Source organism: Tribolium castaneum, chromosome 9 (assembly GCF_031307605.1).
Source record: "Tribolium castaneum strain GA2 chromosome 9, icTriCast1.1, whole genome shotgun sequence".
NCBI classification, from domain to species: Eukaryota; Metazoa; Arthropoda; class Insecta; order Coleoptera; family Tenebrionidae; genus Tribolium; species Tribolium castaneum.
In genome coordinates, this window is record NC_087402.1 from 7,242,897 (window position 1) to 7,257,172 (window position 14,276).

At 36.2% G+C, this 14,276-nt stretch overlaps 4 protein-coding genes and 2 non-coding genes across 7 annotated transcripts; 3 read left to right on the plus strand and 3 right to left on the minus strand.

Moving 5' to 3' along the window:
* The first annotated feature begins 24 nt into the window (after positions 1-24).
* Positions 25-820, plus strand: LOC656181 (soma ferritin). The gene is made up of 2 exons (XM_962726.4): positions 25-513; positions 559-820. The coding sequence occupies exons 1-2, from the start codon at positions 25-27 to the stop codon at positions 796-798; spliced, it is 729 nt and encodes a 242-aa protein (XP_967819.2). The 3' UTR covers positions 799-820.
* On the minus strand, positions 811-1,843 carry LOC656261 (soma ferritin). Its single transcript, XM_962802.5, has 3 exons — positions 1,709-1,843; positions 1,247-1,471; positions 811-1,192 (listed from the first exon to the last, which is right to left on the minus strand). The coding sequence occupies exons 1-3, from the start codon at positions 1,811-1,813 to the stop codon at positions 1,004-1,006; spliced, it is 519 nt and encodes a 172-aa protein (XP_967895.2). The 5' UTR covers positions 1,814-1,843; the 3' UTR covers positions 811-1,003.
* Positions 1,844-1,855: 12 nt separating this feature from the next.
* On the plus strand, positions 1,856-2,546 carry LOC103312775 (gem-associated protein 8). The gene is made up of 2 exons (XM_064358645.1): positions 1,856-2,032; positions 2,093-2,546. The coding sequence occupies exons 1-2, from the start codon at positions 1,909-1,911 to the stop codon at positions 2,512-2,514; spliced, it is 546 nt and encodes a 181-aa protein (XP_064214715.1). The 5' UTR covers positions 1,856-1,908; the 3' UTR covers positions 2,515-2,546.
* A 171-nt stretch (positions 2,547-2,717) lies between these two features.
* LOC100141939 (uncharacterized protein) lies at positions 2,718-9,804 on the plus strand. 2 transcript variants are annotated; one of them, XM_008194284.3, is made up of 9 exons: positions 2,718-2,851; positions 4,223-5,103; positions 5,153-5,677; positions 5,731-5,980; positions 7,716-8,250; positions 8,298-8,477; positions 8,519-8,675; positions 8,726-9,127; positions 9,171-9,804. In XM_008194284.3, the coding sequence occupies exons 1-9, from the start codon at positions 2,741-2,743 to the stop codon at positions 9,421-9,423; spliced, it is 3,294 nt and encodes a 1,097-aa protein (XP_008192506.2). In that variant the 5' UTR covers positions 2,718-2,740; the 3' UTR covers positions 9,424-9,804. The 2 variants fall into 2 exon arrangements, with proteins under 2 accessions (XP_008192506.2, XP_008192507.2); XM_008194285.3 differs by having other exon boundaries at positions 8,352-8,477.
* A 2,968-nt stretch (positions 9,805-12,772) lies between these two features.
* Positions 12,773-12,848, minus strand: Mir210 (microRNA mir-210). Its single transcript, NR_036298.1, has one exon. It is a non-coding gene; the product is annotated as a microRNA mir-210 (primary transcript).
* A 953-nt stretch (positions 12,849-13,801) lies between these two features.
* Mir11649 (microRNA mir-11649) lies at positions 13,802-13,862 on the minus strand. Its single transcript, NR_161911.1, has one exon. It is a non-coding gene; the product is annotated as a microRNA mir-11649 (primary transcript).
* Between the last annotated feature and the right edge of the window lie 414 nt (positions 13,863-14,276).

Below are 14,276 nucleotides of genomic sequence, written 5' to 3' on the forward strand. Positions count from 1 at the left end.
CATTATGTGACAATCTTTCTGGTTATGGCTTTCGGAAAATTCTTCAATACTATCACGCGGACTCTCATTTTACCCCAAATTAAATCATCAAGTCCATTGTTACAAAATCGTTACATAAATTCCCACTTGCGACTTTACAGCTCTGATAAAAGTAAGGACAAGGGTGGCAAAAAGCCGAATAATCGAGGAAACAAATCCTTTCGGCACAACTACTCTGAGGAGGTTGAGGCTGCAGTCAATCACCAAATTTTATCGGAGCTGAACGCTAGTATGGTCTACCTTTCCATGTTTTGTTACTATGGGCGAACTGACATAGCCTTGCCTGGATGCCAGTCTTACTTTAGGGCAATGTATCAGGAAGAACAAGACCATGCGCTTGAATTTATCCAGTATCAGTTGATGAGGGGGGGCCAGGTCACACTTTTCCCGATTACGGTGCCTGAGGACGGTAATTGGACTGATATAACTATAGCAATAGGGGTCGCCCTTGGTCTGGAGCGGAGGGTTAAAGAAGTGAGTGATGTAAAGTTTGGTTTCATTTGATTTATGCAATTCTAGCAACTGGAGGAGCTCTCGAAACTTGCCGAGTGTCACAACGACAAGCAATTGGTCGATTTGGTGGATTCGAAGTTTATGAAAGAGCAAAACGAGTCAATTTGTGAGCTGGGGCGCCTTCTGACCAAGGCCAAGAGACTGGTGGACACTGGCGGCGTCGGGAGACACCTCTTCGACCAAGAAATTCTCAAATTTGTGGCCAAAAGGCACCCTCATGTTCAACTCCCTTTCGATAATATATAAAAAAAAAACCGGTGGTAATTGACGCTTTATTCATCACTTCGTTAATCACAATAAGTTACATAAGCACTTAAAGTTAAAAAATATTTCAGTGTAAGCGTAACACATGAGATTCTATCAGTCTATCGGTGGTATACATATATTTTTTCTCTGGAAATATTGCAACTCAATGCGTAACATTTAGGGGTGAAACATAAATATTTAAAAATTATTCATCGGCCAAAGTGCGGTCGAACATGTAGACCCCCAGGCCTTCCCCCACGCGCTTCAAGTTGGTCACATGATCTGCGATTTCCTTAATTGCGTCAACTTGTTCTTGCAAGTAATGTGTCTCCAGGAAGTCGCACAGATTCACATCCATGTGACCTGAAGCCGTACTGTGCAGGACCAACAAGCTCTGAAACACAGTATTTCAGCCACAACATGAATCAATATTTTAAATAAATCCCACTTCGTTTACTCGCTTTTCGAGGTCTAGTGCGGCACACATTGCCTCCTGAGCCGTCCCCCAGTCCTGCTTTTCAGGAGCTGGGATGTCCGTGAGGACCAAACGACCGCCCCTTTTATTCAGATATTCCATCAGCTTATGGGCATGGTCGCGCTCCTCGTCCGAACAAGCCTTAAAGTACTTGTACAGGCCGGGAAGAGCCACATCATCCCTTTGGAAATGATAAGCCTGAAAGCGCGAAATTTCAAACGCTCAGCCTTGACCGCCTGAAGTGTTTATTTTTATGGCTGTGCGAAGTTACGCAACAGTAAACAAAATTTCAGGATGGAAATTTACCAGCTTTTTAAATTTTTTAATTGTACAAAATAAATTGTGTTTACGAAAAAAAAAATTCTAATAAATCAATAAGCTTACACAACATGATTTATGAGTGTGTTTATTGCCACTGAACGCAAAAACGCTTACCATCGACAGATACGTGTAAAAGGCATTGAGCTCGACGTTTATTTGCTTATTTATTGCGTCTTCGCAGTCTTTATGAAAATTTTGGCGAACTTGCGATTGAGCCATTTTTCTCGATGTTAGACAACCACTTATACTGGTTTCTTGTCCTTGCGCAACACACGTTGCATTGTGAGTTGCATAGTTCCAAAACAAAATGGAAGATGGTTAGTTCCGGTCTTGACATTTCGAAGAACAAGACCAGTGTTCGAAGAAAACACCGGAGAGCCTTCAAACGTAACTCAAACCGGCGTTCTCGCAGAAAAAGGAGTTTGCTGAGGTACTACAGTGAGTTGCGGGAGTTGCGATTTAAGCGTAAAACGGACGATTTGTGTGCGGACATTACAGTGGTCGATATCACCGACATGGAATGGACGCCGGTTTCGTCGCCGGCCACAGAGGTCGCTGAGTGGCACAAACAGGAGCAAATTGCTTATTGGAAATCGCGCGCTTTGAGTTTCGAATATGAGAATAAAATGTTGATTAGACACCTTCGTAATGTTTATGCGAAGCAAACGGAGGATTATGCAAATTATGTGAAGGAGCAAGGACAAATTGAAGATAAGGATTCGGAAACGAGGCCTATTTTACCTACTGAGCCAGTTGGGAAAAAAAGGCGGGAAGAAATGGATAAGTTATATGGGAAAAAGGCATCAAAGATAATGGGGATGGAGACGGCCGTTCAGTTGAATTACGACCTACATTTGGAGGACGCTGGCAAGCTGGCGCATTGGCCCCACACGCCTTTAAATCTAAGATTTGATAATTAGTTATGCTAATAAAGTTTGGTATTAATTTTGTATTTGTTGGTTTTATTGAAGGAGCCAAGCCTAATGAAATTACGAATTATTTTCAATTTAATTTCTAATGAGTTCTTGGCCTCTGGCAACGCACACAGCGTTGGAGTATTAGAAGTTGCATACCAGACGAGAGCTGTCATGCGTTGAATTATCACAACACATAAACAGAGACATAAATGTCAAAAGATTCGTAAAAATGGTGATATTAAGGTTGTGGACGATTTTTTTTGTGTTTTTCAAATTTGTTTTTAAAAGTAATGGGGCCACGCATTGGGTTGTCACCGAAAAGGGCATGATTCAGTCACATGTAAGTTGCGAAATTGGCCTTAATGGGAATTTTAGGTTATGTTGCGATTGTTTTTCTGCTTTTATTCATCTTTTTTTGGCAATAATTCACAGGTATTAATGTGAAATCGTGTGTTTTATCGATACATTTTGAACCAAATGACTTGGATTTGCCTAAAATAAACAAATCCCGTATTTCCTTTTACTTGCAAAAACTGTGCACAACTGTGTGATAAATATCTTGATAAAAAATTATATCAAAAGTAAATACGATATTGCACGTTATTCTAGATCAGTTTTTTGCTAGTGCGTTAGACGTAACAGTTTCGAAAGGATACTGTTGTCCACGTGCTTGAACAGTTCACATAACCAAACTATTAGTTTATTAGAATTTATGTAAAGTGTAAACATGATAAGCGATAACAAAAAATTAACAATTACAAATCAGTTTTGTAGATGATTTTTCCACCCGTTTATTTGTAAAAAATTTTTTTTTGTTAAGATTTTATTTTTTACTATAAGTAAAATCCTAAATCTTAAATAAGTTATCTATAATTTGTTACCTAATATAATAATTTAGTTATTCCAAGAATTTAGTCACTTTTGAATGGCGAATTAAGAGTTGCACAAATATACAGGGTCTCCCAACTAAAATTTTCATCCTCAGAAATCAGAATTTCGTCTAAGTTTTGAAAAAAATGCTAAAACAGATCAATTTTAGTTTCAGTGGGAACCAAATTTTATATTAGTTTTAAAGTGATTTCTGCATCCTTCCCAGAATTCCCAGACCTATCTTTTCAAAAAACTTAAATGATAAGTGGGATCAATTGATACACCATTTTTTAAAGCTACTAGATTCAAAAAAATTAAAGTTTTTGAAGGGGTAGCTCTGGATTTAAGAGGAATGCAGAAATAACTTTGAAAGTAACATAAAATTTGGTTTTCTTTTAAACTAACCTGACCTGACCTGATTCGTTTCAGCATTTTTTCCAACTTGGACGAGATTGAGGACTCCAGGGGATTCCATTTCTGGAGAACTGGCTTGCACTAATTTGTTTTTAGTTTTCTTTTAGAATCCCCCAGTTTGTATTCTTTCACTTGCGTTTTATTCAAGTGAAAAATTGCAATTAAAAAATTAACCCCTGTGATAATGTTTTATTTTAGCAAATTAATTAACAAAAAATTGAAGAAGTTACAGTAGTACTTGAAAATTATATATAGAACATTGTAGCCAGTAATTTTGATTTGTTTTTACTATTTACTTACCTTTATATTCTTATGTTTATGCTGTGTTTTTGTCACTCTTTTGATCTAGTTTTTTACATCGAAAAGTTTGAAGTTTGTATACATTTTTTCATATTTTTTTGTGTCGTTGTCGAGGTGCTTTTTTCAGGTGGGGTCTCCGCTGGATCTCCGCCGTCCCTACGACTTGATCTCTCTCCTCGACCAAGAAAAGCGTTGGAATGAGGTCCAAACCGTTCTCCAAGAGCTCATGACGCGTAAATCGACCATTGAGGAGAAATGGTCAAACTTGCAAGGAAACCCTAGCATGGAGTCAAAAGTGGCTCTTAAAAATTCCGATTGTTTGATGAACGGCAAACTTTTAAACGCCATTGATATTTATAATATCGCAACCAACGGAAGCGAACGCGTCAAAGTCGATTTAACGATTGAGAAAGATGACGTTACGAATTACCACGTCCCTGATTGTAGTAAATACAGTAAAATTGAGTTTAGTTTACCGGATTATGAGCGGTTTCCGTCTCTGCATAGTGACGATAATATCACTTTGGTTCCGGAGGACTCTCTCGAGAAGCTGATGCCGGTGACGTCGGTCCGGTTGTTTGGTCACGAGATACATAAAGAATTAGTGAAAAATTCGAGTTCGTGGGTGCATTATAATTTAGGAGCGTTGTTTTGGAGGATGAAGGGCAACGGGCCCAAGGCTGTGGATTGCAGCAGAAGGGCATTGCATTATGTCCCTACAATCTACAGGGATATCCCGCTACATAACTTGGCAGGGATTTTGCACAAAGCCGGGCGTTCGAAAGAAGCAACTTTGATGCTTCACACTGCACTCGAATCTGCCTCCAAACAAAACTTGCACTATCTTGCCTTGGGCAACATTTACTTTGCCATGGGCGATTATAACAATTCACTTTTATTTTACGACAAATTCCTTGAACTCGAACCTGAGCATAACGAAGTTAACGTAATGAAACAAGCAACTCTTTGTTTCTCAAAACTCGAAACTCACTTAATCGACATTCAAGAGTGAGTATTTGTTACTAGAGGACGCCCACAAATCGGGGAAATTTTTAAGGAATGTTTTAGGATACCTTCAAAGTATTTTATCCGATTTGCACGATTTTCACAGTTTGCAACAGCACTGGTTGAGGTTGAGTAAGCGGTTGATGTGGGAACACTCGTCCTATGACGAGGAATTGGGGAATTTTCAGGACGACGTGTTCGATATTTCAAATTTCGGGAAAAAGAGCCAACGCTGCGTGAAAAAAATGTCCACGATCTCGTGCGATCTTGTCGATAGTCCAATTGCAGACTTCGACACGATGAATCTACAGAATTTATTTCAGTATGTCGAGTCGGAAACTCAAAAAATTAACGAACGTATGGCAAAAACTAGTCGTTTAAATACGATGAAAGAGGGTAACAATGCCCCGCAAAATTACCCAAAATTTCCCACGACAATGTCAACATCGGGGGAGAAATACTTCGATGTTGCCGGGTGGCCGTCAGAAGAAGAGTGCAAAAAGTGGGACTTACCAGTCAGTGACAAAGACGATTTAAAATTGCCCATTTTCTTGCCGCCGGAAAATAAAGGCTACGAGTAATTTCTGACCTACCTTGTTATCACAACAGTGAGTGATTTTCATTTTCTAGTATAAATAAAATATTGTCGGACTCGATCGGTTTGCCTAACGGGTCAGAACATAAATTACCTTGGTATCCTCCAGTTTGTGACGAGTCGAACGCTTTCGGGGAAAAATACGTCCAGCAGTCGGAGCGGCATCTTCTTAACAATGAAATTAAAAGTAACCAGTTTTTGCGAAATCATTTTGTTAAATATGTTAATAATGGGAAAGCCGACGAGGCTGAGATCGGTCAAAGGATCATAACTGCGATTGAAAAGGTTTGTTTTCAAAGGGCTGTGTCTCCGCTGCCGGCAACGGGGTGCTCAAAATTTATTTTGATTTTAAGATAGAAAAAGATAAATAACGACACCAAAAGCTGGGTACTATGAAGAATTTAATTGCCTTTTCTTAAAGTTGATTTGTTGTTTGTCTGCATATTTATTTCACGGGTCAAATTTGAGACAGTAACTGTTGTCTCATATGTTATCCGAATGACCTGAAATTTTGCATGCTCACGTAATTGCCAAAAAATTACTACATTGTTTCTTAAAACCTATTTCTCTGTACATGTGGTCTTTTTCTGAATTTTTTAATATTTTTTATAATTAATGTTAATGAATGTTAAATCTGAAAATTTAAAAAAATATTTCAAATGATATTTTGAAATAAATGACGCTTAGATGTTGATTCGTGGAAAAATTTTGTAAAAAATTTATCTCTAGTTTCCAAAAAGCTCTCTAAAAAATCATTTGAATTTGAAATTAATTTTACTTTTTCCAAGTAAATAATAATTTAATTCTAGAAAAATTTAGATGCAAAATGATAAAAATTAACATGTATAATACTGCAATTGCGACAGATTTTTAATTATTAAATTATTTGTTCTAAGTTTATTTTGTTGAGGTTAACGAGGAAACAGGAACCAAAATTTTCTAAAACCTCCAGATTTTCGTTAAAATCAAATAAAGTCTAGTATTTCCATGCAGAAATTAGTGAAATACAAGTTCACTTAAAGTAGCACCTGGCCAAATTTTTGTTTTTTCTTTAAAATGCTTTATTTTACGTTTTTAAAAGTGCAAATGTTTATGATGAAGCACGTACTTAATAAATTAAGAATATTTGCATTTACCTTAAATAAATTATTACTTTCCTACATGAAAAAGATAAAATGTAATTTAGAAACTAAAACAAGAATTATGAAGTTACAAACAAAAAGAAAAATTATTGGTAATTAAATAAAATTAAATAATACTCTTCGTTGCATAAGTGGTTGGGTATTTATTTTAAATATAAACGAAACTCTCTTATTTGAAATACGAAGATGACACCAACTCCATTCAATTGAGCGAAAAAAATCCTAAGGGCTTAGAAAGTTTGTAAGGGCAAAACAACTATGACCTAATTATTATTAAGATATTATAACATCTGAAAGTATAAACATTCTATTATGAACAAGAAATTAAAACCACTGTAGTTCAGTTTACGAATTATCTAAATATTTTGATCCATCCAATACTTTTTTCAAAGCAAAACAATTTTTCACCAAGATACGACTCAATGTTTTGTCTGCTAAAAGTAGTGTCACAGAAATTAACATTTGTTATTATTTCTATGTTGTTTGTTATTTTTTTCACAATTTTTTATCATAATAAATACGAATTAATCGAAATTTTATCATTTCTAGTGTCATTCATAAACAAACAATCTTTGAATAATCTTTTGAGCAAGAATTCTTAATAAAACTGACTTGAAATAACATTTATTTGAATTTTTATTTTTATTTAATCATTATTTTTGGGAATATAGCGACATTTATTTATTTAATGTTTTTTAAACAACATTTAAGTAAACATTAGTCACTAATAATCTTTGGGATTAGTTCTTAAAATTCATACGTATCTACTGTTTAAAAAAAAACTAGCAAAATAAAGTTAGATAAAAGTGAAATCATTGCCGGCGGCGGAGGCATTGCCTGCCAAAAATTTCACCCGACATGAGTTCGGTCACTTGTAGAAAAGTGCCCCGAGTTGGATTTTGTCAACTCTTGCCAGCCTCTATTGGCGAATTCGTGGCAACACTCGCAAATCCCTCGATTGTCTCGACCTAGCTCTAAAAACCGCCCCAAAGGACCAGACTGATGTGATTCTAGTTTCGATTAGTTCGATAGTGCATCAATTAGGCTTAGCGAACCAAGCATTGAAGTACGCGAATTTGGCGTTCAAGCTGAATTACGTAGAACCAAGTACAAATTTTTTACTTGCACTTTTGCACTATGAAAGCAACCCGTTGATGGCCATGTATTACATGAAAAATGTCCTACGGGTCGACCCGGAGTATTACGACGGTCAGGCCGAATTGTTGCTCAAAATATGGGGCTGTCGCGTCAAGATGGGTACTTACAATAACGTGAAAAAACCGAGCGAGAAGTTGCCGCAGGAGATTTGTTCGGAAAAAGAGTCGTTTAAGGGGCAGGGGATGATCTGTTCGGCGAATGGGGATGATTGCAAGACGGCCTCCATCCAGTGTTTTCACACGAAGAACCTCGAAGGTGATTATGTGTTTTGCTAAGGTTTGTGCTAAAGTGTGTACGAGTAGATGGTGTTAAACCGGGAGTTAGACACTCTTTAATTTCGACTATCCTTGCTGAAGGTTCCGGTGATGTTGAACCCGACCAGTCACAGCTAGAACGCATTAGTGATTCTCCTCACCCTTTTCACATGAGGATTTTGCTAGGGGATGACCAAGTCACTCCCGGACCTACACCGGAATTTTACGGTAGGTTTCCCGGAGTTTTAGCGTCATAACCGCCGCTTCAGTCGGTTTCAGCGACGATTCAACCTCTGAAACCGTTCTCCACGTCTATGACAAATCCGGTACTTATTCTCTGTCTTCGCAAGGGTGCAAACAGATAATCGAAGCCGATTGGGTCCATTTTACCTCAATGTGGCAATCAATCGCTGCGCGAAACTTAGAGTAAACAATACAAAAAAAATCACACTTTTGGTATTAGCAATTAATTTTAGTATCGGCCCGTACTTGAAACCTTTACCCAAAAACGCGAAAAAACGTAGCACGAAGCCATACTGCAGCGACGCCAGTTTCAGTGAAGGCGACACGCTTTTGGTGCAGTTTACGAACAAAATCCTACGTAGCATATCCACTACCTCACCTGATAAAAGTTTAGCCGAGTGGCTGGGGATCATGGCAGGGGACCAGAAAGCCTCCGTCGAGGAGTTGGGCGCGAAAATCGGGTTGGCTTTGCAGGAAAACACCACCTCGTGGCTTTTGGCCACCGCTGCTGCGATTTACTGGCGGGTGGTTGGCAACACAGAGGAGGCTATCGTGTGTTTACGGCTGGCTCTGAACCACGTGCCGGACAATATGAAGGATGTGCCGTTGATCAACTTGGCGAATGTTTTGCAGAGGTGGGGTTTGCGGTGTTTGGCTGGGTCTGAGGGTGTTTTGCAGGTTTGGGATCAACGACGACGCGCTGGACGTGGCCTATATGGCGCTGAAAAGCAACCCGAATTTTGTGGTGAATCACTTCACGGTGGGTAATATCCTGGCGGCCATGGGCGACTTGGAGGAGGCGATTTCGTTCCATCGATCGGCGCTCGCCTTGGATTCGAATTTTGAACCAGCGAGGAATCGATTGCAGGCGATCTTGTGCACGCTGCTGTTCGACGAGTCGGGGACTTTGCGGAATATACCTGAGAATTAAATATATTTCACGAAATTATAAAAGTTCTATTTTTGCATGCCCTACGGAGTATATGTGTTGTCCTTTCGAGAAACTAGATTGGATCTAAATTGTTTATCGAGTTGATTAGGTGTCTAGGTTGGTTCTTTCAACAATTTGTGTGATCAATTGTCACAAGTGATATTTTTACATTTTTTATTTTAGTACTTAATTTGCCAAAGATTTGGAACTGACTTGTGTTCACTATTCTAGAAGTAGGTTTTTGCAGACTACATTCCAGCGATTATTTGTGACTTAATTAGTTTTTGGTATGATTTCAATACTTGCAGTGACAAACATTACGAATCTCCTGTTTTTGTGAAATATTGTTATCACTGTTTAATTAAACGATTTTTAAACAAACTGCGTTTTCTTTACCTTACCTACCTTTGAATTACCGTGTAGGTTACGGAAATAGGAATTTCTGGAGAAGAAAAAGTTCAAAAGGAAGATACCTTATAAGAATATGTCGGATTAAAAATAAATACTACAAAAAATAATATGTGAGCACTCGGGCGGAGCTATCTCCGCCTAACGTACAACGCTCCGCCTACTCATTTAAGGACATTGCGGACATCATGATTTCCTAAATTTTATTGTAGTTTCAATTTTTGGTACATTGTTGTTATAAACAAAAGAATTAGAAGTACTTAAACAAGAAATTGTAAACAACTGGAAGTTGCATTTTAAATAAAATCATCAGAACAATTTATTAGACACAAAATTTTATGTTTGGGTTCGCATAATGCATAAAAAAGTACAAATAGGTCTATGACACACGTATTTTCTTAATCTGGGTTGGTATTGCTGTTCTAATGGTATAAAAGTCACTCACCGGTGTTGCTCTAATTTAACTTGTCATGTTTTGTGAGATGTATATTAACTTTAAGCTATATTTTTATTAACATTGCAATAAAAAAATCCGACGCATAAAATACGAAAGAAGACTTTTAAATAACCATTGCAATAATTTTGTAACTGTTATAGCTTTTTTTGCAACAAAATACAATTTTGAAGTGTGAGCTTTAAATATTAAGGGATTACCTAATGCAGTTTTATTTAACTAAAAAGGTAAGTTCTCGTTTTACACTACCTATACATATTATATTCAATACAAATTTTTCGGTTAATTTATTTCATGTTGTACTATAATTGAATACAGAAACAAATTTCTTAAAACTTCATAGTATTGCGGAGATCTATATTTTTCTCTTTTTTTCCTTTTTTTAATATTTTGTCGAATATTTTTCTCCAAAAATTCAGAGACATACTTTTAATTTAATTGTTTTTTAGAGCTCAATAGCCTAACGGCTCTGTTCTTTCTTAAGTTAATAATAATAATAATTATAATAAAATAACAATAATATAATAATTTTCTCAGTAAATAAAAATATAGTACGTAGTTGTATAGTTTAAAATTCAAAGCTCCATGTGTTATTAATTAAATGGTTTGCGAATTTCAACTTCTATGTTATTATATTTGCTGAATTTAAACAAAACGCTGCTATTTTACCTATTTTTTAAATTCTGATTTAAACTTTGACATAAAGTGAAGAAGACTTCCACAAAAGATATAAAAAACAAAATTGTTTTTGTTAAGTTCAATTTTCTACAATCGGTGACTTTAACTTTATTTTTTCGAAATAATAAATGAGTTTCTTGATATTTCTGAAACAGCTGCTATGTTCAAAAATTTCCGAATTTTTTTTAACTTGTATGAAATAGAAAAGACTAGTATATACCATTTCAGTTCATAGTATAATTGCAACAGCGTATTTAAATTTTTCGGAGTGAAAAATAAAGCACAAATTGAGAGTTTTTGTAAAAGAAAAGAATTCTGTGTTAAACTATGTTTTGAGCTAAGAAAACCCATCAGAAACTCTCAATTTGTGCTCCAATTCACTCCAAAAAATTCAAATGAGCTGTTGCAAAATTCTACTATGAACTGAAATGGGATATATGTTTTCTATCACGTTAATTTCTGTCAGATTTAAAGGAAATAACGGAAAATATACACTGAGGTTTTTATTTTACTGAACATCACATAACACTATTAATTGTACTATTCTATGTTTAGTTTTAAAAAACCCATGTCAATGCAAACAGTTCTACAGAAACGCCAATATTCAGCAAAATAAAATCTTTACCATAGAATACAGATGATCTAAGAACTCTTGTAATACATTGATATTTGTTAGTGTTACCTATGTGTTACTTATAATTATGTACAACTTTTTTCAAAGTATTAAACTTTGATCATAAGCTGAAAATATATACTGAGGGAGCCTGAGGGCTTTTAATAAAGTAAAAAATAGATACTCGTTTTTCATTTTAGTAATGTGAGTTGAGAACTGCGATGGAATTTTTTCACTATTTATTTCGATTTTTTGACAGCACATAGATATTACAGAAGAATGTGAGTTTTAATTTTTTATTTTACTGAACATAGCATAACATACATAACACTATTATAGTATTAATTTTGTGTCCACTTTTAAAAAATGCATATCAATGCATTACTAGAGTTCTTAGATCGTCTGTACTATGTAGTTGAGTGTTTATTTCGCTGAACATTACATAATATAGTACATAACACTATTAAGTAATTGTATTATTCTATGTTATGTTCAGTTTTAAAAAATCTATGTCATTGCATTGCAAAATTTTAATAGAAATGCCAATGTTCAGAAAAATAATATCTCCACTGTATAAGAAAAATTCGAAAAAATTAAAAAAATACGAAAACATAAAAAATCTCTGCTTTTTTATGAGTCAAAATTGTTGTTTATTTATACTTTTTTAAGTCTTTTAACAAGAACTGAAAGATTGTATAATACAGGGTGCAGGGTTCAACCTATTGTTTGTGGGAACATATTCCTTGGCATACCGCTCTTCGTACCGTACCTTATTTTTTGAATTTATATTTTCAGGTCGTAATAAAAAATACAAAACACCTACTCATACTATTTGCTTTAGCAAAATGGATAAATTAATAATTATTTGAATAAATTTAAGTTGTTTCTTTTAACACCTCCCAATAATTATCTATTTAAGGAACTTCTTCGAGAATTATTAATTGCGTCCAGTCTAAGTCAATCGCTTTCGATTGTAGCCAAAGTACATCGTAACACTTCTTGTAAATAATGTAACAAGTATTTACAAAGCGAATGAAAAGTCTCCACGTGGTGTGTGCGACTCATCAAAAATGAATTGTAATTATATAGAATCCAGCGCTCGTCTACCGGCGATCTACGAACAACAACTGCCTAACAAGGGGCAATTTTTTCGGAAAATACTGTTTTCTCTAGCCGTTGATTGTTGAATAAGAATACCCACAATAGCCGCTGTCACACGCACAAGAGTTCTAAAATATCTAATCTTGTGCAGCGTCCAGCAGCTGCAGTGAGATTCAGCCAAGTCTTCAACTATCATTAGAAATTTCGAAAAGTTTACGACTAGAAAAGTACACGCTGCGTTCGTGACATGGTTGGAAACTTTGCCATAAAAATTATACCATGTAAGACGGGTGGATGTTGTTCATTATAAATTTTTTAATAAATTATGTAAGGACTTGAATATCAATCAATATTAGGGTCAGTTGAACGGTATTCCTCCGTAATAATTATAAGTCTGTATCCCAGGGAAGAACAGATGGTTATAAAATATTTACAGCACACTTGTCCCCAACTAGCCGACACGCAATCCGTATTACCCCAGACACAATATTTTTCCGCCCGCCTATATATTACAATAAATAAGTAAATACTTCTTGCACTTGAAGAAATACGTGGCTCAATAACACAACAAAAATGCCAGACTTGTCGTGCATGAAAAATGAAGAATAATAAAATAAAATAAAGAAATGAGGAATTGTGATAATAGAAAAATTGTCACTTGCCACCCTCGACTCCAACACTGTCACTCAGTGATGACAACTGAAGACTTTTATCAGGTTTCATCCCCTTTATAGCCGCTTACCCCCTCTCCAGCGGCCGGTAAAGCCAATATCGTAATTATAGTTACTTATCAGTATTCAATACCGAGTGGTGGCGTTTTTCCTGCATTTTTCCCTCCGAGGAAAACCAAAACCGACTCAGCCCCAACTATGGCCACTTTCCCAGCGCTGGACGCCAATCAAATCAAAATAATTCGTCTATAAATAAATCAAACCGGAAAAAACGGGGGGAAGTATCCCTCGACTTCCGTTGTATGAAGCCGCAAAAATGCAGTCTAGCCTTATACTTTTACAGGATTACTGCGAAGCCTCTCAACGGCCGCTAGTGCTGAAGTTCCGTGTGCAATATCCAGTTACAAACAAATTAATATTAATTACTTGCATCGGCGAAGGTTGGATGCGAAGAAGCGAACCCGTCAAAGGCAGAAATCTCTCAACGGTATAATTTCTGGCCTGCGACCGGCCGCCTCTTTCGCACCCGAATTTATCACGTTTTTATTGCAATTACACGCTGTTGCAATCGATAAGCTGCATTCGGGTTCGCTGCCTGTTCTACTATTAAAGTTTCCAGCTTCAGCGGACTGACGTCATTGCATCGGTTGACGTCATTCTTGCCTGTTCTAGTTGACTATGCAAAATTGCCGGATTATCTCAAAGATATTTCGGGTTAAGCTGATTTTTCAAATTACATTTTGTTATGACGCAGTTGGCGTGGTGGGACGCACACTAGGCCTGGCCTAATTGGATTCGTTAAAAGTTCAAATGGTACCCGATTTGTTGATAATGTTAGCTTTAAAAGCTTATACCGACTCTTGTCATGCATTTCATTTAATTTTAAATGTGTGACGGCAATAATTAAGATTTATGTTGAACACTGTCA